Below are 26156 nucleotides of genomic sequence, written 5' to 3'. Positions count from 1 at the left end.
ACACCTATTTATTAAATATATATAAAATCTATTAACAGTGGATTTTATAGACCTAAATAATTTAAGACCATTACTGTCTGCAGGATATGAGTTCTGGCTTATATAAACTAGTGAATTAAGTCTTTGTCCATTCAGTTACTATGGCAACTTTATGGACTTCCCAGTTTCAGCTGGCTTGCGGTGAATTAAACAGTCAGAAGCTCTAACAGACTCCTGAAAGAAGGAGAATTATGTGGATGAAACTAGCTTTAAAGAAGTGACATATCTTCAGCAATTTCTTTTGTAATAACTTATTTTGGGGGCAAATTTAACCAATCTGATCTAGGGAATCATGGCATCTTTGAGAACTCGTGCATATTCATATGTTTATATGCATTTAAGTTATTCACTCTGCCGCATAGGAAGCAGAGAATGCTCTCAAGCCTGATGAAGGAAAGGAAATGTCTACAAAGCAGGCTTGCTGATGGCCAGGTCCAAGGCCAAAAAGTGTCTTGAAAAGGATCCACTCATTTCAATGGACTTTGAAGTGCTATTTCTTCACTACAAATTTTCATGAGCTACTGTGAAGGGATGAATTTCAAAAGAAGTACCCAAAGTCTTACACATCAATTTCAAAAATATGCCTATCTTCATGAAGAGGTCTCCTTTCTCCTATCCTCGGATTTTCTTAAAATATTACTTCCTAGAGGAAACTCCCCCACTCCTCTCATGAACATTTTGGCAGTGAGGGATGGGAAGTACAATCCATGCTTGTTTTTCCTGCTCTTCTCCATGAGCTGCTAGCTGAATTTACAGAGACATATAAAAGTTACCAATATAAATAGTAATAAAATTTACTGAAATGGTTGTGACAGAAATAGTCCTGGTCATATTTTGCCAAATAAACACCATAAGTCTCTAATTTTTATAGGTGAGTTTCCAGAGTCAAACATTGCTTTATAGTTATAACTATTAGTTATAGTTGCTTCTACGTAAGAAAATTAATACAGATAATGGTACAAAATTAGCTGTAGAAAGTCAATTTTATCGGTAATATGCTTTTAAGTTTCATTTAGTTTAGTGTTGGTTGATTTTGGGGGTTTTTTTTAGACTTTACCTAGTTACTTTGTTTCTTTATTCAGAAAATTTATTCAGGAAATTAATATTTCACCTTTACACATCCTTCTTTAAAAGAAACACAGAAATCCTGGAGCTGTTAGCTCTTCAAACGTGTGTCATCTGTGGATAAGTTTGCTGTTTGCAAAGGCCTTATATTTCCTCCTTAGTTCAACTCCTCAGCCTTCTCTCTCCTGCTTTTCAATACAGTTCTTCACAGATCTTGGAAATCTTCTCAGACTACTTCTGCCTTCCATAAACTCTGCTCCTTTTCTTGACTGCAGAACTTCTTTTGGTAGTACATGCTGTGCCACTTCATCATCAAGGTCTGATAACAATACTTCTATAATTTTCTTAATCCATTCTCTTACCTCCTTTGTTCTGGAGCAACTACTTTGACCCTGCAACGCACAGCGCTAATGTCACAGCACCAACACCAGCCTTTGGTGGTTTTAATATTCTTTTGAAACAGCTTGGAGAGTACTTAACAGAGCGCTCTGCTGCTTTCTTCCAGACATGGGGCTCTTGCATTGAATTTCTGCAACTCCTACAGATTTCCATTGAAAGGACACAAAACCATTCCAGAAGTAATATTTCTGAATAACTTCAATTGAGCTAAACTGGATATATCTATAGATTTTAGCTAAGTCTGACTTTTAAAGCTGAGGAGAAAATTGAAACATGCAAAGGACCTGCCTGCTGTTTGCACAGCCCTGCTCTACGGGAGTGTGCGCAGACCAGGAGGCAATTAATCCCGTGAATGTCTCCCGTGGACCGAAAGGCCCCTGGCCCAGCACTCTTGGTGCTGCTTTCCAGTGCAGGTCTGACTCCATGCCTAGCTTCTTTCTTTCCTAATCACTGCATGAAAATCAAGTCTTGCATTTTAAACACCAGGCTCTTCTAGTCCCTCGCTTCTTGTCACTTACCACTCATGATGATTCCTACTGTATTAAAGTCATCCTAGCCGGGATTTACTTTTAGTGTGAATTCCTACTATTTCTGCTTCTCTCCTCCACTTGCCTCTTGCCTTAAGAAGCTTCTTCGAGTGAAAGAAAAAGTAGGTGATGAAGTTTAAAAATGTTGAGTTTGATTGTGCATTTTAACACTCTAGTAATACATAAAGTACTGAGGATACTTGCTCAATTGGAGATAGAAAAGCTAAGGCTACAAAGTACTGTGTGCTCTTGAAATAGGCAAAATTACCCTCTGAATGACTCACAGGGACTCTGGCTCAACAATATAATACAGCACAATTTATTTTTTACAATAGGTTTCTATGAAATAGAATATCAAAAGAAATCTGTACAGAGAGGTCTGACTGAGCGATAACACTGAACACAGAAGAAACAGAGGTTCACACAGGTAACAAGGGGATAATGACACACAAAGATTAGAGACAGGTAAAAAACTTGGATAAAGATGCAATAAATTGTTATTGCAAATGAGTTACAGTGGTGGGGACAGAACTGACAGGTGAGTAGGTAGTTCATCAATCTTAGGTGCAAACAGATAAATAGTTTTTAAATGAAGAATGAGAAAAAAATGGGGAGGGACCCTCAATGACAGCTTCTCAGTGAGAAAAGAGAATTCAATGCAGGCTAGGAAGAGGAAGAATCATGCTGTAGTAAGATAAAAACTGGTTGGAAAAGGAAAGAAATGAATGAAAAGGTTTTAAAAATAACTGAAACCAAACAGAAAATGTGGAGAAATAAAATATTTTACCATCTTCAAAGAGAACTGGTATCTGGCTTTCTTCTATCAAGAGTATTAGTCCAGAAGATAAGTACTCTTATCAGCTAACAACAATTAGCTGAAACAATATCAGTTGAATTTTGGGGATTACTTTGAAGCCTTTGCCATATTGAATTTTTAATCAAATTTTCCACTGCTTTCACAACTTCCCACCCCAAATAATGTAATAGACTTGAAGAATGACCAGAATTTAAGGACCTGAGATAAAAGTGTGTTCAAAAGGCAGCATTTTACCAGAAGTATATGTGGTGTGAAGGCACCAAATAATAGCTAGGAACTTTTCAAAGGCTATTTCATACATAGATATAATACATTACAAAAACCACTCAACAACACAGTATGACCTGAACAGTCACTTTTAAAAAAGCAAGTTTCAACACAAATTCTAGTGGTGTTCCTGACTTTCTGATTAATGGATTTTTAGTCAAAAGGGAAATTATAATTAATAAGAATGTCCCAAGATATCTTACTTCAATTTAAGGTAAGGACTATGTTGAATGATAATGGCAGTATAAACAGTATTTTTCCCTCTCATTTTGCAGGAAGAGACATGTTGCATGCACCAAGTAGCAAGATGACAGGAGAAAGTAGAATTTTATTTTATGGATAAGCATGAAAGTAATTGACAAAATTTATACTCTGAAATATTATAGGAAGAAAAGGCAACTTGACTATGAAGAGTGTTAAGACCTAGGTCCCAGATACTGTGCAACTTACATTTTTCTTTTTCTTTTTTTTTTTTTTTTTTAACCTGAAAATGTTCTCTGATATTATGCTAGAATATAGGAATATTAGAGGGGTCTAAAGTAACTCATATCCTTTAAAAATAGCTTTAAAGTCAAGAATTTTTGGAGGATGCAATATCAATAACTAGAAATAGCCATTTCAATAGCTGTTTCAGTAGCTAGAAATGGGTTTAAGCTGAAGGACGGTCGATTTGGATTAGATGTCAGGAAGAAATTCTTTACTGTGAGGGTGGTGAGGCACTGGAACAGGTTGCCCAAAGAGGTTGTGGGTGCCCCATCCCTGGAAGTGTTTAAGACCAGGTTCGATGAGGCTTTGGGCAACGTGGTCTAGTGGAGGGTGTCCCTGCCCCTGGCAGGGGGGTTGGAACTAGATGATCTTTGAGGTCCCTTCCAACCCAAACCATTCTATGATTCTATGAAAAGGCATTCTATTTTTAGGATTTTTTTTATGGCTCTCATAAAATGTGATTCCATTTAAAAAAAAATTAAAATATGCACAATTTGGAAATCTGATGGTATTTGTTGGACTATAACTGGAATATTTTATTCCACATCTTGAAACAGAAAAGAAAATAAATTCTTTTTTGAAAATCTTTGACATGAAATTGATTATGCAACACCTTTTATTTGACCTGGGTTATGTAATGCTCTGTTCCTAACCTGTTCTGAATACCTCAGTGCTTGGAAGGTGTTTACAAAGTTTAATGGAATCAAATAAGAACCATGTTGGATTAATATATCTTTGGTATATGAAACAGATTAAAAAAAGGATACTAGCCTTTAATGTAATTGATATAATGAGCAAAGAAAGAGGATAAGTTAAGTTCCTGGTGGTGGAGCAGAACAGTGAAATATTAAAAAAAAAGGAATAAGGGATAGACAAGCTTCTGCTCATTCAGACCTAAGCAGAACTGGAATGGAAGTTACTGCATTGCAAGAGATAATGGAAGCTTCATCAGCTGAGAACTAGACTAAGAGAATAAAAAGGCACAAAACAATATTATATTTTTAGTAAGTTTGTCAATTAAGTCTTTTCAATCTCTACTTCTCACTATTCTGAAAACTACAAATACTCTTCAGTTTGTTGTGTCTATTAAAAAGTAGGCAAATTCTACCCTTTCCTGTCTGATATTATTTTTAGCCTTTCTGAGGGAGGTGCATTCTTTCAGCATTTTTCCAACTGACTTCCACTGTAGTGGCGCACAGAGTGCACGTATGTATGTATGCAAGAGATGTTGTCTGTTCATGAATTCAAATTGTATCTTTAAACTATATTATGTATCAGAGCAAATTTTCTAGCTTAGAATGAAAACTCTTAACGATGTTAAAAGTAATCATTCCCTGCTTTATTTACCGTGATGTGTTTTATCAATAAACAGAGCACAAAATGAGTTAATGAAAATAGAAAAAAATACATTTTTTCTTTCCTGACTTTTTTATATGAAGGTAAGGTTTCTTTAACTGCTTGTAAGGGACTTTTTTAATGATTATTTATTTACTTTACAAATGAGTCCTAGTAAGTTTCCTCAAATATAAGCATTTCAATCTTATTTCAGTCCAGTTTCTGATTGACATAGACTGGATGTTTTCATTTAAGGATGTTTCTGATTTATCTCATTTTATGTGGAAAATTGACTCTGAACTCAAAACCACCAGTTTAACAATAAATCAAATTATAGTAAAAAGCATCTGTTTAACTGAATTGTTGAAGCTTCTTTTTAACCTTGGACATTTTATGTTGGGAGGAATAAGTCTCCTCAAAAACCATGGGAAAGGTGATTTGATTGTGCTATTAATTTTAATGTATGCAAAGAATAATTATGAATGAAAGCAAAAAAAGTAACCTAAATCCTAAAGAGAGTTTTGGAGCATTTCGTGAAGTGCCTTCCTGAAAATCATTTGGCAAACAGATTCAAGTGTGAATCACAGAATGTGGTCCTTTACATCGTTATGCTGACAAGTGGTTCTTCAGTACTGAGTGGTATCCTGCAGAGCCGAAAATGTTCCAGTAGGACTTGCCCAGTGAATCAAACATCTTGTAATTGGATTTTCTACTTCTCTACAATAAACATCAAATGCCAGAAGGCAAGAATTTCTGTTTTTACTGTGTACATGTGTTAGTCTTTTTAATCAGCAAAATATTTATGCTAAAAGACATGGGTTTAGTCATAATTTTCTATACTGCAAACTATCTTAAAAATAAATAATAGTCATAGTTAAGGAAATCTACAATTAAAACTAAACATTTACATATTTTTAGTGTAGAGTGGAGTGTACCACAACTACTGGCGTAACTGAATCTTTTAGCATCTCAGCATCTGTTTACTAAATTGATTTTTTCACCAGAATAAAACTGCTGAAGCTATTGAATGACTGCAGAAAATGAACATAATTTTTCATAAAGTTAAGTCCTAAGGTAAGCATTTCAATTTTTCTTTAGCTAGGAAGCATCTGGACTGAAGTAGGATGTAGCTGTATGGCAGAATATTCTGTGAAAAGGAACTAAATATAATCATTAATTTACCAATGTTTAGACAAGAGACACAGAAATTCCTACTTAATTTTTCCTTTCTTTTTCTTCCTTACAAGAAAGTGAAATAGGAATATCTGTGTCTCTTGTCTATGAAACTGTTCACCAAATAACTTCTTCAGTTAACAACATGTGGAAAAGCTATACTTCCAAAATAAGAGAAGATGCCATACAAACCTGGGAGAAATTACCTCCAGGGAATCTGCCAGAGGTCCGTGTGTGTGTCAGTGTGACAATCTTGGTGATACCTCCTGGTTCTTTTGGGATTTCAGTAGACTCCAAAAGAAACCTTTAGTTTTTTTCTTTGTTGTTTTCTGATATTCCAGATCTAATTTTAATATTATCTTGGTTGCAGCTGAAAAACAGTAACACAAGCACTCACAGGGAAAGTTTACAGTAATATTGGATGGCCTTTGGCTCCACCCATACGCAGTGTTTGCCTTCTTAACCCGCATCCCAAAGGTCACCATTGCAGAATGAAAGCAGTCTGCCAGAGTCCTGCCCACCAGAAGTTTATCCTTCCCCATACACTCTCTTCTGTTGATGGCAATGGTGTAGGTAACTCTTTCTTTGTGGGTTGGGTCATCTTTACCAAACTCTTTCTAAAGGAGCTCAAAGGATTGCTTGAGAAGGCTTGGGTGTCCTTCAGCCTCAGGCGTGACTGAAGTGTTTGAGACTGCACTTCCATCTCTGTGTAATATGATTGATAACAGTGAGTGGAGTAATGATTTCATGTTTCAAAATCATGTGAATCTTTGTCCCTAGAGTCACAGCAGTGGCAGCAGTCACCTAAGGGAAGTCAAGCATAGGAATGCTGAACCAGGTCCAGGAATATTGAGCTGGTCCCATCTACATAGATCTTCAGCAAACTGCAGATCAGCAACCAATTGCTCAGTTCTAAAAATATTGATGGAACAGGGTTGAAAAAGGCAAGACACTGGCTATCATCTCATGTATGCTCACATCCATTAGGAAATAGGTATTATGCAGCCAGTTTTATATGACAAAGTTCAAACGGAATAGAATAGCACCAATAGTTACTGGCTTTACTTCAGAAAAAGGCTATTTCTCCTTGTTGGTTTACTCATGCCTTTTGGTGATTAATATAATTCCATTAAGGAAATGAAAATGACCAAAGATACTGTGGCCTGAGGTTGTAAAACATAGAATATGTCACCCCATCATCTATACTATCTCCTTTGGCTGGGCTGAACAGGAAACCACTCTACCACTTGTGTTTTTTAGTCTCTGCAGGAAATCTCATCCTTCACCTTTGATCCCTTTCCCCTCATTTAAAACAAATGTCTTATTTTTCCCTACAGATCCTAGAGGGGTTTAATGGAAGACGGGATTGGAAGAAATAAATATCATAATTTGATACTGTAAAGATGTTTTTAATCTCTAGTATGGATAGCTCTGGCTACTGCTTGTCATACTTTGAAGACAGGGTTTTGTCATCTGAAATGGCATCTGGGCTTTTTCTACAGCGTCACAGATATTCTAGTAAAATACTGGTGTCAGATAATATATGTTAATATACTACCTGGAAAGGTAATCAGTAAACCATTATAAAACAATGGGAATGACAGGATTTCTAGTCAGTCAGCTTGATTAAAATCCACAGACTTAAAGGCACCAACCAACTAACAAATTCTGTCTAACTGACAGATAATTACTCTGGCAATTCTATATAATAGTTTGCAGGCCTTCCCTAATGGTACAATAGCATATTTACAAAATTAAGAAAATAACGTACCAATTAGAATGAAGTGAAATTTGTATCACATTCATAACATCTAAGTAATTGGTGTCCATGTAAGTGAAGTGCTGGCTGACTAGGGGAGACACATGCAGCCGTACTGTGGTAATATGCACTACCAGTCAATAGAATTTGGTCAAATGTCACATCAAGACGTATATTAGAGAAGACACTTCTCAAGGTTAAGTAGTAGCTTTTAAAATAGCTAGTCGTGCAACAAACTAGAAAGACTATTGTTGATATAGCTCTAATTAACTGACTGAAGACATTTTTATATTTTAGATGTTAGCTCTGACAGCCACATTATAATTAAATTCAGCATACTTGTTAGATGTAGCAGTCCAAATTTATTAAAAGAAAAAAAAAAGTGTGTGAAAGACCAGAAACTCAAAAAAGATTAAATTAAAATATTTAGATTCAATACAAATAATAGCTAAAACTAAAACCAATATTAAATATTAAACTAATCATAAAGAAAAGAAATCAGGCATATAAACATAATCTGAGAGGCATTTTAGAAAGGGTGACCTGAGCTCCAGAAGGATTGGTATCAATATTAACAACTCACAAAACCAAAAATCAATCAATCACAGAATAGGTATGTGTGGCATACAACAACTGTGATATTCAGTAAAAAATGAAGTTCAAATAGCAAAATAGATTATTGTTAATTTTAGTCCTTTCTTCCCACTCTTGTTTTTTATCAACTCAGTTAAACATTACTGTTAAAATAGTGACTTCTCCTGTGCCAATCTACAATGGTAGCTATCAATGGAACCAGAGGGCAGATCCAGCATAGTTGGATCTAAATAAGCCATATTTATTCCTTAGGGGTTTAATATGCCTTTTTCTAGTGTCTCCAAATAAAATACTTAAAATACCTGAAGAATGGAAAACTTACATAAAAAAATATCTTGACATTGATTGCAAAAGACCAAATCACAGCTAAAAATCAATGAAAATGGTAATGAAGAGTTTCTAAAACATGAAACCTGTAAAAAATATTATCTACCTCTATGTGAAATTCAGCAACAGTAAGAAGCAGCAAGGATAAGATAAAGCCCACTACTTTGCACATTCTGGAAGATTTTATCATTGTTCTATACAGATATATATATTAAAAAAAAAAAAACAAAAAACACACAAAAACCCCCCCCAAAACAAACCAACCACAAAATATATGCATTAATTAAAATAGTTGATATATATATATGATTAATTCTTTGGGAATTATAGTGGTAACATAGCCTAGGTGTCTACCATATTGTGTGAAATCTAAACTGGTCAATGAAAATGAGTCCATATACTGTCTGTTCTGGAAGGAAAATAGAGCAGCAGCACTATAACGCACTAGGATTACCAGTAATCAGACATATAAAATGCAACTATAACAAATAGCCAGTAGACATAGTACAAATGAACAAATGTATAGTTGAAACTATGAAGGTTTTTTTCTAATACAGTAATCTGTAGGTGTTAGTTACAAATACCCTTTCTTCTTTATCCTGTTAAGTGAAAATTAAAGATAGTAACATACAAGGGAGACAAATTTCACTATAATCGTAATAACACCGATGCACAAAACAGAATTTGCAACTGAAACAACATCATGTTAGGCCTCTGCTTGAGATAAGAAATGTGTTTCAGTAGCTGCATATTAATGAATTAGATTGGCTTACATGAATTTTTCCAATTTGTTGTTGCTGTTGTTTCCTTGATGTTGTTAAAACAAGCAAAGACAACACCAAATTCCACAAAAGGAATGTCTTTCACTCTGGCTTTTTTTTGGTTCTGCTCAGTACTTTCAAGGACAGAGATTTATTTTTCTCAGGAGTCACTGCTTCAAAATCCTGCTGTAAAGCAGGACCAAATACATATACGAGATAGTCCTAATGGTCTGTATTTAAGGAGTACCTATCACGTCCCTTGTTACCATGTTCCAGTGTTTTGTTACCTCCTAATTAAAAGGCCTTATATCAAATTATGGGGGGGTTGGTAGAAAATTAAGCTGCTTTTTCCTTATTTTTCAGCTAACAGAACTGGAAGAGAATTTATCTTCACCTTCACTGTAATCTTTTGTTTGGGTGTTTTTAATGCTTTAGAAAATTGGGTTTTTTGTCTGCCCTGAGTCTTTTAATTTTTCTATCAACAAATATATAAATTCACTATATCCCACAGGCTGTATTTTTTAAACCTCTTATTCTTCCTATTATTCTTGCAAACCTAGGCAGTAACAGGTATTATTTTGTAATGTAATGACATGGTCATAATTTAAAATAAATTACTATTATTTAAAAAAAAAAAAAAAAAGAAAAGAAATTCAGAACCAGCACACCTAAAACTAATATCCAATCTCAAATGATGACAGGATGTCATTTGGTGATGGTTCTAGAACAAACCTAAAAAAGGACTCTGCAACTTTGTGCCAAGAAGGTAAATCTGTTCCTAGTCTACAGGAAACTCATGATTTTCATTGGATATAAAAAGAAGATACTGCTTTAAAAGCTGTAGCCTGCTTATTACAACTGCAATTGATATTCTCATTACTCTGTTCTAAGTATCAGTCTTTATCGTTGCAATCCAATGCAAGTGAGAGAGAGTGGAGATGTACTTCCTGAAGAATAGGACAGGAGCAGAACAATGGTCCTCATTTCTTTTGTTCCCTTGGGAAATTATTAATGATAGCTCATTTGCTCATCTCTGAAAATATATTTGTCTTTCTTTTTCAATGAGAGATTATTCTATTAAAAAATTATCTATTTGTGCATATTACTATAGCACCTAAAAGCTTTCTGCTTTTACTAATCCTCCCTTCTGCCACACATTATAATTATAACACAGAGTACAAGGTCATTTCATTTACAAAAACCTTACAAATTGAGTGTAAAACAAGTGACAGCTGACGGAAAGGCAAAGACAGAGGAGTACAAGGGAATAACAAGACAATACTAGTTACTGCGGTAGGCAGCTGTTTCAGCACAGAATCACCTTAAACACTGCAAATACTTTTTTTTCCTTTAAGTAGGTAACCATGAAATTTAGATTATTTATTTATTTATTTATTTATTTATTTAAGGAAAGACTAGAAATAGAGGAGGGAATAAGAAATTAGTTTCTGGAAATTTTACAAGAGCTACTTCTGAGAGTGAGTTACAGTCTGTGGAACAGAAAGAAGGTGATTGTTTCACAAGGGAACAATTGGATTTATAAAGAATGGCAACATGTGCTCGCCAGAGGCTGGAGGCAGTGTCTCAATGCCAAATGAGTAAGAAGAGGTTGGAAGCAAATATGCTTTGAAAGGTCCTAAAAGTAAAGGTAAATTGAGTATGTCTGATATAGCAGAGAAAAACAGAAATACATATAACTTTCAATTCCATTACATAGCTTTATGGTTTTTTTCAAAAATTTGCCTACCGTCTGTATTTTCAAGTTAACATCTTTTTATAAACATGACAGCATGCAACACGTCAAAATCTAAAAATGTGTATTCCCCCTTAATTTGTCCGAGACTTGATGCTTGAATCCATGTATCATAGGCTATTAACATAAATTAATAAAGAGGAGACACTGAAATGGACAAAAATATTAATTATGCTCTTTAAGCTGTTCATTGCTGATGGCTAACTGCTAAGTGCCTTGCTAAAGGTGGCCAACAGCAGACCAGCGCAGCCGCATTCTGTACCCTCACTATGTTGATGTGTATACACGTTGTCTGTCAGATGAGTTTTATAATGAGTGTCTGTTTGGCATTAACTCCGCGTGAAATACTTCCCCACAAGCCTAAAATACTTCGTTGAATAAGATGGGCAGTGTCAGAACAAGTGGCCAAAACAGCAGCTAACGGGTAGCCAGAAGCCTTTGCTACGGCCCAGACTGAACACCTGTCTCCTCATTTGAATTGTGACTGAAATAATTTTCTTTATGATTCCTCAGAAAGGTCTCTTTCTTTGACTATTCAGCTTTCGTTGTTTCAGTTGTCTGTCCTTTGCTATGTACTGCAATAAAATGAATGTTCATTTTCAAGATTAGTTTCTGTGCAAATTGCTGCTTAGCATTAAATACACCTGTTGTACAGAGCGAATCTCCAAGGCCTTTAGGCCTTTTAAGTCTCACTCAAGCTTTATTTGAGAGCCAAGTTGAGCTTTGTTGGCCTTGTCTTCCTTGTCACAAATTACTCTTGCAGCTTTCGGAAAACAAGCAATTTTCCACAGAAAAGTAAAACCAGAGAGTACCCAAGTCACATTCCTTCCATTCAAGTCTTGTCTTGCACTGTTAGAGCCTTACCGCTGAAAACCAGAAAATGTTAAGAAATTGGAACCTGCACTTTGACACCTACAGTCCTATATACCTTACTATTAGAACTCCTTTATTGTTTTCTCAGTAAATATACATACGCAGATTACATTTTAACAGAATAATGTTTAAGAGCATGTAAAGTTGCTGGAAGGAAATAAACAGTTGTCTATATGACCTGTCTGTCTTTTTAAGCAACTATGGCATTTCCCTTTGTCTAAGGATGGGTATTTATAACGTTATTGTTTAAACCATGATCTTAAAATACATAAATTCATATTTTACCCTAGACAGGTAAAAGGCTTATGGATTTTTCAGGCCTAAAGTAAATGCAGCCAAACATTTTTTCCATTGTGTTGTACAAACTGACTGGCATATGATAAATTCATAAACCAGACTGCTCCTGCATAGGAAATGTTATTCTTCAAGGCTAAAGTCTTGAAAAGGATTTTCAAAATTTTCCTTTTTGCCTCATAGAAGATGGCCATTCTTACCTGAGCATTGCACTTTATTTAAAATTCAGAGTTTCATTTATTGTACCAAAAATCACTGAAAAGTCAATAATGGCATATAGTTTGTGCAAAGCCTTCGTTTTCTGAAAGAATATTTTGTGTCAATGAAACTAGAAGCAGAAACCTACAGCTTTCAAGAAGCATTTGCCCTTTGTTTAATTGAAGGCAAGAATATCAGAGGTGGTAAAATCCGTTACGACAATGTCTATTGATCAGGAAGCAGAAAGGTTCACATTTTAGCTGCTTCTTCATGGCACCCTCCCACCTTCGGCATTTTTGCAGACATTTTGCTGAGTTGGGAAAGAGGGAAAGAAGCGGTTAAAAAAATATCTGCACGGCTCTGTTTCAGCTATCAGTCATCAGGGGCACTAAGGCTAGATGTTCACCCTTCAGGCAGTTCAGTGACTGCAGCTCAAAATGAGCCCTGTCTAAGCAGAAACATACAATTATTCCAATCAAATTATTCCTAGGCTACACAATACAATTACCCAGCTTAATTTGGAAGATGAATTAATTGAAGGATGATTTTCCTATTTTGCATAGAAAGTCCCTGTGTAGGATATTCATAAAGGAAAGTTGAACACTTTAATGACAGAGTCTCTAAGAGAATCTCTATTTTAATCAGAAACAGACTTTGTTTCAGGTCTTTCCTTTTAGGGAGAGGAGGAGGCTTTAACACTGTAAATCAGCTCTTGTATTAGCACAGAATCAGTATATAAGAGTGGAAAGACAGAAGTGATGCTTTGTCAAAATTTTTTCTCTTTCCTCCTTCTCCACAGATGAAAATTGATTGAAAGAAGAGTTCAGCATGAATTGCTCCGCATTGCTGTCTCTCACGCTGATGCTGGTACAACTTTGGCCTTGCTCTCAAAGCACGCAGAACCACAGCGCTCACAACACAGATCAGTCTTCCACAGCAGTTCGAAGAGTGAAGCGCGGCTGGGTATGGGAGCCACTTTTTGCAACCGAGGAACAGACTTCAATGGTTCCTGTGTATGTTGGACAGGTATGATAAGTAATGATTCAAGGACACCACAAGGTCAGATTGAACGTGCTGATTAGCAGCTTCCTACCTTGACTTGGAAGACCAAACATCTCCAATGAACTGGAAGTACCAGGAAAGGTAGAAAGAGGAGCACAAGGAGCTGTAATTAGGCAGCACAACATCTCTCCTTTCCTGTGACCTGACTTAGGGTCAGAGAACTCCAAGAGTTGGAGATCAGCATCAAGGACCTTCTTTCACCTAGGTCTGCTGTCAAGGAAACTCCACATTCACTCCGTTACTAAAACTAGTTCCATACACAGAAGACGAAGGAATCAAGCTGAAAAGTTCCTTTCTGTCTTCTGAATGAAAGTTAAGGACTCATTTATCAACATCTGGCAATTTGCTTGTGCTATTTTTGGCACTGCATCAAAGCAGCCATACTGAGTGCAGTGTAGTTTACAAACAGTATTTAGCATGATTTTCTATTACACTAAGTAGCAGCTGATTTACCCCTCATTAATTTTTAATGAAGCAGATTAATACTAAATCCTTTTACCACTGAGAAACTACAGGAATCTGCATGGTTCATTAGATTAACGTAGGTTTAGCACAACGAGCAATTATTTTTCACCCTCCTTTAAAAATGTGCTTTAAGATAATTGTCTTAATGAGACTTTATCTGCCCTTTTCTTCTCTCTCTGATTATTATTATTATATTTATTTATTTATTTATTTATTTTTCCACGCTAGACGTAATTGTAATCTTGAGATCTAGTTTTCTTTTCTTTAAGGCACTTTCTAGATGAATGAACCAAAATAAGTTTAACTGCTAATTAACTAGCACTAAAATTTAATTGGGCCCAAAGGGTGAAGTGCTCAAAATTCATTAATTACTTTTTCACAGCCCCTTCAGAGTAACTACTATGGAAGTGTGATATCTCACTTTTGAAAGAACAAGCGTAGACATACTCATTTTTTAATTATTATTACTTTTCCCATAGCTGGAAAACAGTTTCCTGTAAAAGAAAATTCATAAATATCATGTATTTTCATGTAGTTTTAGAAAAATTTCGTAATCTTGCCTTTCTATTTCTCACAGGTAAACTATGGGGAATTTTTATTGAAGATTATGGTTAATTTATTGCAGTCTAACTGTTGTCTGATCAGACATATTTACTGTGTCTTTTTATTGAGTAGAATATGCTCTGCTTTCAGTAAATGAAGTGACAGTCTATGATCAACACATGAATTTTTAGTAAATAAGGTCCTGAAGGAAACTGCATCAACGAAAATACAAAAGTAGACAGTCTTTGTTTTTAAATCACTATTCCATATCAACTTATTTTCTCAGGCAGATTCAGAGCTCAATCTTCAAATTTCATATAACATAGACTCATGAATCCTTTTCCATTATTATGTTTAAGAAAAAGAAATGTGTCCATTAGCACTGCAATGGCAGATATATGATGACAAGTACATAAATTCTTGGTCCCAGTTCTCATTTAACGGAGTAAGACCGTTTATTCTTTTGTGTATAGCTTAATAAAACATGCAAACTGATAACCTTCAGTATGCTTTCTCAGGAAATGTTACCTATAAGAGACCTCTCATTTAACATGGTCAAGGTCATGGAAATCTTTTGGGGATAAGGATTCTGAGTGAAGTGGTTCAACACAGGTTATGTGTTAGCAGCCAGTCCAAGGCATGCTTCCAGTCTCCAAGCGTTTGATGAACTCTGTGATCAAATCTGAACCCCATCTTAGGTTAAAGATCTAGATATTCATCACCTTTCCCGTGCCCTGGGGTTCATGACAAGGAAACCAAGATTTATGGATCAAAAAGAATCTGTGGTGCCCCTTAGCCAGATGCCAAATTTGGATGGTGTTAAAATGGGTTCGACCAGACCACTCATAAAGGGGTGAACCTGCCCCATGTTTTGCACACAATTACTTATGTTGAAAACCTTTGATTTTAAGTTGTTCGTATTTTAAATGGTCCTAAACCCCCTAGCCTTGAAAATTCTCTCTATTGTACTGGCAAGGGGGATTAACTCTGTATAATTTAGGGTTTAAATACTCTGACAGAACTCAGAGCAGGAACTCAAAACTGTTCCTCGTATCTCAGAGCAGTGTCCCAGTCACATTCTGAATTAACTATCCATTTGATGCATACAGACAGTTATGCATTATGAAAATCTTCAAAAGGCATGGGCATTGTTCCAAAGAAAAGAGAAAGTGATTTTTGGAACTTCAGAAGCTATTACAAAATACGTGCCCTTTGCACCCCACAGTTACTTCTTTCCCACTCTGTGGCCTCATATCCTACACTGAGCTGTATGGTCAATAAGAATGAAGCAAAACAATGAGCTTATTGAAGTCAACAGGTAGACATATTATTTGCATTTAAAACCTGCTGCTTTGTAAGAGAAACAGGTTCAATAATATTTTCTTTTTTTACATTGGATTTTTCAATGATTATCCAGGCTCTTAGAGATTTTGACATCTTTTGTTCTAAACCCAAAATAAAGAAAGAAAAAATTAGAGAATTACTGATACAAGAGAAATTGCTGTTCCCATAAAATTCAACTGTGGATCCTTGACATGCTAAGAAATTAAGTTATTGCTATTAAAAATGTACTGTTACATATCGTTAACATTAACAGAACTATTTTGTTGACGTGAACAAATGCATCTGGACCGCAATGGTCTCCAGGGCTCAGCTTCATCAGAGGAATCATCATCATAAAGTTCATTTTAGCAATACAACAGAGGATGCAGATCATCCTGGAAGGAAATGGAAAATGTCTATCAATTTATTTCAGAATAAATAATACAAGCTTATACCACAGAATGGCTTTTCATCCTTTTAATATTTCAACAGAAGTAGAACACCACTGTCTCTCCTATTTACACTTAGTATTGCTGAGTACAGAAAAATATATAAAACTTACAAAGTACACTTGTCATTCGCAGTAATAAAAAATTTAGATAATGTTTAATGACCTTTACACTGTTTTCAGCAGAAGTTTATGGGAGCTGATAAAGCAATGATCTAAAGTAGGTACTCACATTTGTTCCTTTTACTTCAAAGTGGCTGAAGCATCTTTTTTCAGGTTTACCATGCATTTATATGTCTGTTATATCAATACTTTAAAACTGAACCATGACTGGCTGAAAATGTGACAGTACCCTCTTTTAAACATTAGTATTCAAGAAGGTTCACTAGTGACAGGGTTCACTGTAGAATGAAAACAAACAAAGCCTAAAATGAATATTCCCAAACGTTATTCCTCCCAAAATGTGACTTATTTTTCTGTTTTGTACTTGCAGCTGAAATCAGATTTAGACAAGCAGGATGGCAACCTAAAATATATTTTGACTGGGGAGGGAGCTGGAAGCATTTTTATCATTGATGAAAATAATGGCAAAATTTACGTGACACAAAAGCTGGATCGAGAAAAGAAACCCTTCTACACTCTAAGAGCACAAGCAATTAACAGGAGCACTCAGCTTCCTGTTGAACCTGAATCAGAATTTATTATCAAGGTTCGAGATGTCAATGATCATGAACCACAATTCTTGGACGGACCTTATGTGGCCACTGTTCCAGAGATGTCCCCTGAAGGTACAACATGTTGTGAACCAAACTCTTTATTTCCTGATTTTTTTCTAGATAGCTATGTTGATATAAAATCTTAATAGCATATTTTATGGACTGTTTTTCAGTGAGAAGGAAGCAAACTATTTTACAAGCTTGGAAATTTGCAAAGTTATATACTTAAACTGAAGGTTGTGCATACTTCTACTTAACATCCTTGCCTTTAAATATTTAGGTACCTATATGTATCCAAGTCCTTTTATAGAATCCGGACACAGGCTTGGATTGACTATAAAGTGTTGTCTTTCCCATCAGTGATTCAGCCTGGAAATTGGTACTTGTTTAAAAATATAACATTACCATTTGAAATAGGTAAAGTACTACAGCCAGTTGACGCTGTAAAGGAGATTTGGGGGTGACAGATTTCACTACTTTTTCAATCAGTATAGCACCCTAGTCTCTAGAAAATTGTTCAGTGTATAATTATTGTTACAACCTGTCAGCTCTTCAGGCTTCCACCTATCTGAAAGAAAAGCAGCATGCATGTAAACTTTAAAGTCCTCTGACCTCAGTTACTTCTTTTACGGACATAAATATAACCTTGGTTGAACGGAAAAGTACTCAACAGCATCCTTCGGTTTACTCTGATTCTGCTTAATAATTAAGCAATATGTCTTTACTATACCCTATGATGTAGTATAAATTATATTGTACTGTAACTGGAAAATAATCACCTTCACATCACAGGCACTGACGGTTTCCCCCTCCCTAAAGACAGGGATAGTTTCCTTCCTGTAAGTAATCGGTTAAGAGGAGGACTGGTATGAAGCTGATGTGGGGCTGATGTGATGACCATCCTCACACCATGTAGGATGCCTTCCTATTTACACTGCCAAGCCTCTTTCCCATCAGTGAGCCTCTCTTTGTTTGGATTAGATGGTGTGTAGCGAAGGACTATCTTCTGATTCCCTAAGCACGTGGACTGTAATTTTCCTGTCAAGAGAACAACTGAACCCCTACACCTCTTCTATCCCACCTCCACATGATCTAACAGACTTGCAATAGGATCTGTCACGTATCTGGAAACTTAATACAACAAATATGAAGCACAGTTAACATCTGACAAATATAGGTATATGTATACATACATGTGTACATACACAAATACATACATAATGTGTATACATATACATTTAAATTCTTAAAAACCCCAAAGTATGAATGCAGCTGACATAAACAAGAATATTATAAATACTGCTGTTTCCAAATAACTATCTTCAAAATGAAAGGAAAAGTTCATTCTTTAAATCTTACAGAAAGAATCCAAGTAATCTTTTAAATCCCAAACCCTAGCTCTTTTGGCTATTTCTATTGCAAATAATATTGAAAAGAAATTCAAATATTGCGCTACTTAAAACTGTATGAATTAATGAGGTCATTAACTTAATAGCATTAGTGATCATAAAAGGTAATAAAAACTATGTTTCATTCAGCATTACCCATTCAACTTTTAGGGCTGATTCAGTGAATCTTTCACAGGCAGCTGTAAACTTTATCATCTTCTGCCAGCCTGGATAGCAGTTGCAAGAAAAGGATATTCATGCCTGAGGTTTAATCAAAAGTAGTGTTAGTATCCTAATTTCTGACAGGAAGGAGTAGCTCACCACCACTACCAGCAATAGCTACAAAAGACATCCATTTGATCAACTTATTTCATAGTCACCCTGCTTATACCACCTTCTACCAGGGAAATCTTTTTTGGGTTGTTTCTTTGCTGCCACTTTCTTCCATCCAGACTTATTTGTCTTAAGACTTCTGCACTTCAGCAATTAGTCAAATAACTTTTTCTAACATAACTTATTGCTTGTTCAGAGGGTACTTCTAACCTTTGCATCTTGCTCATCCACTCAAGTTTGGAGAAGACAGGTGCCTTGTCAAGGACCTTTGCATTTCTTGTTATGTGCTCACCGTAATAATGGTCATAGATCATTCTCTAGAATTATCTGGGTATTTTTATCTGATATTACACAGATTTAGGACTTTGACAATGCCCTTTTTTCTTTTTTTTTCTTTCTTTTTTTTTTCTTTCCTGTGGTAAAGTATTGTTTATGAGGCATTCGTATAAAAATGGCTTTAAAATAGCTGATAATTTAATGTAACACACAGATCTGTAACCATTCACAGAAGTATATCAAGAATTGACTTCTATTTTATTCCCTTGTCTTACTGAAGAGCTCCTGTATTAATGATGGCTATATGAAAAAAAAAAAAGGGGGGGGGGGAAATTAGGTAGGGTGGTCCTTATGGCAAAACCAACAATAGTAATTTTTTCCCATATACCTCTGTTTCTCACCTGAAACTATCAACAAGCAGTTCACAGAAGTTTCAAACTATATTGACTTGTGTTGGCTATATACTGACATCCTAAAAGTGAAAAGCTCAGCAGTCTTTATCGAATCTCTTGTGTCATCTACTAAATATTTAAATTCCTAAAGTACCATATCACTTCAACATAAGATTAATTAAACTGCAAAAAACTTAATTTACTTTGTGATATACCTGTAAGATTATTAAAAAAAAAAAAAAGATTCCAGTAAAATGTAGAAATATATAAAATGAAAAAAAAAATCAGAACTCAACCTCCCATTTGTCAGAATGGGTGAAAAATAAAACAAGATCCCTGTGTGCCTCCTCTGTTAAGACACAGACTACCTGAAATAATAAACCACAGATTTGCAATCATCCAGTGTATGATATGTAAATCTAAGTCAGTCCTATGGATCTGAAAATATTTTCTACACTGCTTCTTCTATGTTTGACCTCTCTAGCACTAATACCATAGCTATTTCAGAGATCATTCTTTCACCTACTTCTTCCATGTAGACCCTACTACACTACTGGCATACTAATGTGTATGTCTGGCACACAGAATGTAAGTGGAGTGGTGTATAAGAGTATATACCTTAACAGTGGTCAGATCCAACACATGAAACAGCTGAGCCGCACACCATGAGGACTCCTCTGGGCTCACTTACCCTGCTTCTGAAAGAGTAGGGATTGCCCTTCCGAGGTGAAACCTATATCCGTGTATGTACATCCTAAAACGTTAATCCTCACAAGGAAATTTCTAACCTGCGAGTAGATAGAAACAGTAACAACGAACTAAAATTTGCAGCATTTATACCGTCATGGTTCATTATATCAGTGCTTTTCTCCCAGTAAAATAGAACAACCTATTGCATAATAAGGGATGTAGACCAGAGTTAGTTTAAATGATACAGTGCAATAGAGAGACTTGGCCTTTGCTCTATTTCAGTGCTCTCCGGCAGCAGTTCACCTCACTGATGTTAGACCTGGGATCTCCTAGTAATTTCCTCACAGAAAGCACGCTCAGGAAGCGTGGTCAGTACTTGGGAAAGCAGTTCACCGTTAGTGAACATTTTGGAACTAAGAAAGCAAGGAGAGAATAATTCGCAGATGGCCACTTGCCTCAGAGAACCACAGGGAAAAAAAAAAAAGTAGGAAAACATAATTTTACCTAAAGTTAGGTACAAATATCTATATATATACACTAATGTGCCAACAAATTAGAATACATTTTACTTCTTTCTTAGCTCTCTTTTATCTTCTGTACTAAATTTTATTAGGATTTTATATGCAAGTGTCACAGTAAATGAAAAGCATGTCAGCAAATGGACTCTCTTCTGAGAACACAGGACTGTGGTTTTCCCTCAGGCATTTGGTACAATTTTACATTAAATGTCTTCCATATTGTCATTAAACTTGTACAAATGCAGAATATCTGATGGAATGGTTCAGAGTCAGATGCAATAATATATCAGTACTTAATGTTTCTGTAGATTTCAAGCTCTAGTTAGAAAAATGAATAACTATTTGCCATACAAGGGCCCTATAGTTTACCTAATGGGCTGCAATATATAAATGGTGCTACTATGTTTTGCCCAAGAAGGGTAAAACCAAGGCTGCAGAGATGCAAAGAAAGATTTTATACAGCAATCAGCAAAATGTAGTTTCCCTTAAATAAATCTAATAAAAAGAAAAAAAATGTGTAAGTATGTTTACTATCCAGCTTAAGACATTACTGTGTAAATAAATCATATATTTGGGGTTAAACTTTATATCAACATCACACAGTTTCCCATATTCAAAATGCGTGTTTTAAAGTCCACAGACATATTCATTTAATTTGTCTCTGCCATGATATCCATTTCACTCCATAAATGTTGTGAAACTGTATCATAGTTCAATTGTCAATCATGTTATGGCTGCAATGTCAAGAGGTTTTTTGTGGTTTTTTTGTTTTTTGTTTGCTTGTGTGTGGGTGGTTCTGTGCCAACTGATTGTTTTAAAAGATATTATTTGTATATCTGATCAATTATTCTTCTCCCAACCATGGAGTTACAAAAAAAATGGCTTTTTGGAGTTTTTGAGTATATAATGTTAACATTGTAATTTCTATCACTCAAATACAAATGCCTAGGTAAACATGATTCCATTCAGCAAATGGCTTGCTTTTTTTGCTGCTGGTTGAATGTATAAAGAAATACAGGCTTCGTAGCAGTGAACAATTAAAAACTGAAAATTTTTCTAAACCCAGGGTAACATTTTTTCTTCTGCTTACTACATAGTCTATATTTAATGTAGAGGTTCATATAGTGATCATGAAATCTTAGTCCTAAGAAAATGTGAGAAACCACAGTCCCCTGTTTACATGGTCACCTGCCACCCCAGTTTAGAAATAGTCTTCCTCCTGAGACTGCAGGAGATCTGTCAGGTCAGGTCCCTCTTTACCAGATGACTCATGCCTGCTCACCTTTCCATTTCCAGACTGTACCTGTTGGATTATCCATAGTTCTTGATCCTTTCCAAGCTAGCACTCCATGCTTTTTTCAGAGCAGCTGCATTCTAGTTATGTTAAATTGTCTTAGAGGATCAATGTCCTGCGTTGGTTAGAACAGTTTCCATAGGCCACAGCTCATATGAAATTAGCAGTTGTGTAGCTGAAGATTTCCTTTACCCTTCAGTCTTGAATACTGTTATTTCTGAAGCATATATCTGCCCTGATTAAATATTAAGCTGTCATTTTATCTTTAACGTTTTTCCAGAGCAATAGAGAGCAGTATATGTATGTATACAGCTATACATACACTTCATACACACCTAAATGTCAGAAGTTTGGTATTGTAGGTACGTTTTGAAGGACATATAACTCTAAAAGTTGGTGGTAATTAATATCATTTTAGTGTACCTCCATTCTTGGAGAAGATAACATGTATTATGGAATCACTTGGAGTGCTGCTGAATAAATTGAACGAAAATGCAAAAAATATTTTTTTAAATAATAAAAATATTTCATTCAGCATATCCTTATATGAGAAAGCCTTCTTCATTTCTATTTAAAAATAAAACTATTGAATTGCTAGAAAACTCAGAAATTAATGGTTTTGCTTTATTGGGGATAAATATTGGCTTTGAGTTTGTCATACAAAAGGTATTTCTGATCTAACTTCTTGCACTCCATCGTTTCTTCTTCTTTTCTCCTCCAGCATAACTATACAGCTATATTGGTAAGCAAGTGCAACCATGTGAACATATGCCAGAAAGTTTTAGAAAGTAGCTTGATTTCCTGCTGTTCCTCACAAGAAGTGATATTTGTATTCTTATGCAGAACCTAGGTGAGGAAAAAAGACAAAAATAATGATTACCTTACATAATGATGCTACTGTGAATATTTTCCTTTAAAAGGACAGTCATCACTGATGGTGCCGTGAGATTGCTGTCAATCTCGTATCTAGGATATAACCAGCTTCCAGTCAGAGATGAAGTCAAGCTCCGCAGATTGATTCTGCTGTGGTTTTGCACTGGGGATTCTGCTGTCACTCTTGCACTGGGACAGGCTCATTAAAGACTCAAGGATAAAAAATGTTATCAGAGCCTTGTTATACTTCTTGGCTGCTTTGCTTGCTAACAATTAATTTCTGTATCACCAGTGGGCCTACTGGTGATAAAGTGGCTGTGTTTTCTTATTCCCATGGGAAACTTCCATAAAATACTTTGAAGAATATACAAGGAAAGGAGAAAAAAAATTTCTGTACTCCATTCCCACATCAGAAATTAGGGAAAAAGATATAAGTGTAGTATTTTAAGCAACATAAATATAGTCCTGAAAAGCTATACACTTTTTTTTTTTAATTGAAAATTTGAATGCAACAAGCACAATTACTGAGGAAATATTTTCCCTTTTTAAATTTTAGAATGTGCCTTTGCTCCTGTAAATTTTCAGCACTGTTTGCTAATATAACTGGTATGTTAAAATGTTTTAAAATAGTTTATGTTTTGTAATTATGAGATAATTTATACAAGAAGAAAATAAGCATAATCTATTTTATTTTTTTCTTGAGGTACTTCGGTTACACGGGTAACAGCTACAGATGGTGATGATCCTTCTTATGGGAATAGTGCCCGTCTGCTTTACAGCCTCATTCAGGGACAGCCTTATTTCTCTGTGGAGCCAAAGACAGGTACTAAAAATGATCCTGTAAACTTGAAAACATTCATAAGCTAACATAAAATGGATGCAAGCAAAAATGTCTGCATTTCAACACAAAGGTCAACTGATACCCCCCTACACTTGTACACCTTTGTGTAGTTCCTAGTTCTAAAAAAAAAATCAATTCTTTCTTTCCCATAGGAAGCTGAAATTCTTTCTCTCTAGAGAATCAACAATATGTTTAGCAAATTATCTCACTTACTTAAAGAAAATATTTGGATTCTGAGTACGTCATCTAACAAATGGACCTAGGAACACTTCTGGGTTAACAGTTCTACAACTCATTATGTGACATTCCTGTCTCCATGTTGGAGAAACCACAGATGTGTGACGTCCCTCCAAAATCCTGATTTCTGGGGAAGAAAGATAGTTACACGTGGTCAAGGAGATGTATGGTGTGTTCTGCTCCTCAGAACTATAAGTATGCAGAATGGATCTGTCATACAGCATAGATGTTGCCATGAGTACAGTATTAGAAAAGTTGTGCTGTGCACAGTCTAGAATGTAAATTCATAACTGTGTCCAATGATGCATTTTATACCCATATTATATGGTCAGATGTTGGGAAAAAATGGGACTATTATATGTTACACTCTACTTTTCATTTTTAGGGGTCATCAGAATGGCTGCCCAAATGGATAGAGAAACAAAAGATCAGTATCTGGTCATCATCCAAGCCAAAGATATGGTTGGGCAACCAGGGGCATTTTCAGCAACAGCTACTGTTACCATCAACCTCTCCGACATTAATGACAATCCACCTAAATTTCAACAGCGTGAGTATAGGTTACTTAATAGGTGTTGAAGTCTTGAGCAAATTTAGATCTACTGTAGCTCTGTTAAGTTCATCGGTAGGTCTTTTCAGAACAGGTCTGTGCTTTGACTTCAGCATACAAATTTAAATAAAAATAAAATTTAAAAAAATCCCACACAAAAACTCAAAAGCAAAGAGGAAAAGAAAACCTACCATTACAAAATACTTCAGGCCTGCTGTTTTTATTGCTAGCCTTTGGGGACAAATGACTTACTAAACTATATTCTTTCCATATAGTTTGCTCCTCCTAAGCCTCAAATCTGGGCAACGGGATATTTTCAGTCACCTTCTTTCTTTTTCTCCTTTCTTCATTCTTTACAGACAGATACTGTAAACTTTTTGGCAAATGATGTGACCTTCTCTGTCCAGGGAGTTTCTAGCAGACATGGGAGCTGCTAGCTGAGCTGTCGGGAAGAAGTGAAATGCAGTTGGGAAGTGCTGCTCTGCACTATTTATTTTTTTTTTCACCCTTTTGGTTCTTCTTAGCTCTTTACATACTGCTAAAGTAAGGGGCTGAGAGAGGAGGACTTATGAGTGGAAAGGTTGTCATCCCTGCCCCTGAGATCCATCCATTAGTGGATTAGATCCATTGCTCTAATAAAAACTGGGGGCTTTCCCAAACTTTCTGGGAGCCTCAGGCCACCATAGCTACAGCAGCTGTTAACCATGGCAGATCACTAAATTGTGCCAGTATTTCTTTCTCTAGGACTCTACTATATGAGTGTCTCTGAAGAGGCTCCTGTGGGCACTACTGTAGGCAAAGTCCTTGCAGAAGACAACGACATAGGGGAGAACGCAGCCATGAACTATTTCGTTGAAGGAGATAGCTCAGATGTTTTTGACATCATTACTAACAATGAGACTCAAGAAGGAATTATCATCTTAAAAAAGGTGAGATATCTGAAATCTTCTAAAAATCACTAAGTACTGGAAAGAACTTCCTAAAACAAACTGGATGTTTAAAAAAGGCCTATTGCTTTGTTTTCTATAATTTTTCTTTATTCGGACTTTGTGATTTGATTGGGATATTAGGGGGATAAAAAAAACCCATGCTTTTCTTTCTGTTTACTTTTTTTTGACTCATTCATATTACTGCTGAATACAGTAGTGGCAGTCAAAGTATCTTAATGCTATTCCTAGCTGTGCAACAGAGTGTATCCCATTGTGAGAAAATGTTCTATCTCTTCTGTGCATCATCTGTAAAATCTTTATCAATAAATTGTACACAATATTTCTTCACTTCCAACACCTCCTGTTAAACTTAACTGAAGCCAGAATGTATTACAGTATTAGATAAGCAGTGGAGTTGTTATGACTTAGCTTTCAAAAGACACTAAATACACTCAAAAATATACCAGTTTATGAATTAAGATATTTAAGAGGCTTTGATACTGTGTGATTTATTTTGGAATCATCGGAATTTATTTGAGTCATCATCGGAAATGATGACAGAGTTTGATAGTCTAGTGAAATCCAGGAGCCTGAAGGATTGAAATCTGTAT

At 35.6% G+C, this 26156-nt stretch overlaps 1 protein-coding gene across 1 annotated transcript in view; it reads left to right on the top strand.

The window, feature by feature from the left end:
- The window catches only part of LOC129203336 (cadherin-19-like), a 69760-nt gene that overhangs the window by 13878 nt on the left and 29726 nt on the right, over positions 1 to 26156 (top strand). Inside the window, exons 3-7 of the mRNA XM_054817702.1 lie at positions 13467 to 13693; positions 17002 to 17296; positions 23692 to 23811; positions 24452 to 24616; positions 25361 to 25545. Coding sequence (XP_054673677.1) covers positions 13496 to 13693; positions 17002 to 17296; positions 23692 to 23811; positions 24452 to 24616; positions 25361 to 25545 — 963 coding nt within the window. The 5' untranslated portion in view covers positions 13467 to 13495. The remainder of the gene's footprint in view (positions 1 to 13466; positions 13694 to 17001; positions 17297 to 23691; positions 23812 to 24451; positions 24617 to 25360; positions 25546 to 26156) is intronic.

Source organism: Grus americana, chromosome 2 (assembly GCF_028858705.1).
Source record: "Grus americana isolate bGruAme1 chromosome 2, bGruAme1.mat, whole genome shotgun sequence".
NCBI classification, from domain to species: domain Eukaryota; kingdom Metazoa; phylum Chordata; class Aves; order Gruiformes; family Gruidae; genus Grus; species Grus americana.
Note: the sequence above shows the minus strand (reverse complement) of the source record. Positions and strands in the feature narration are given on the sequence as shown.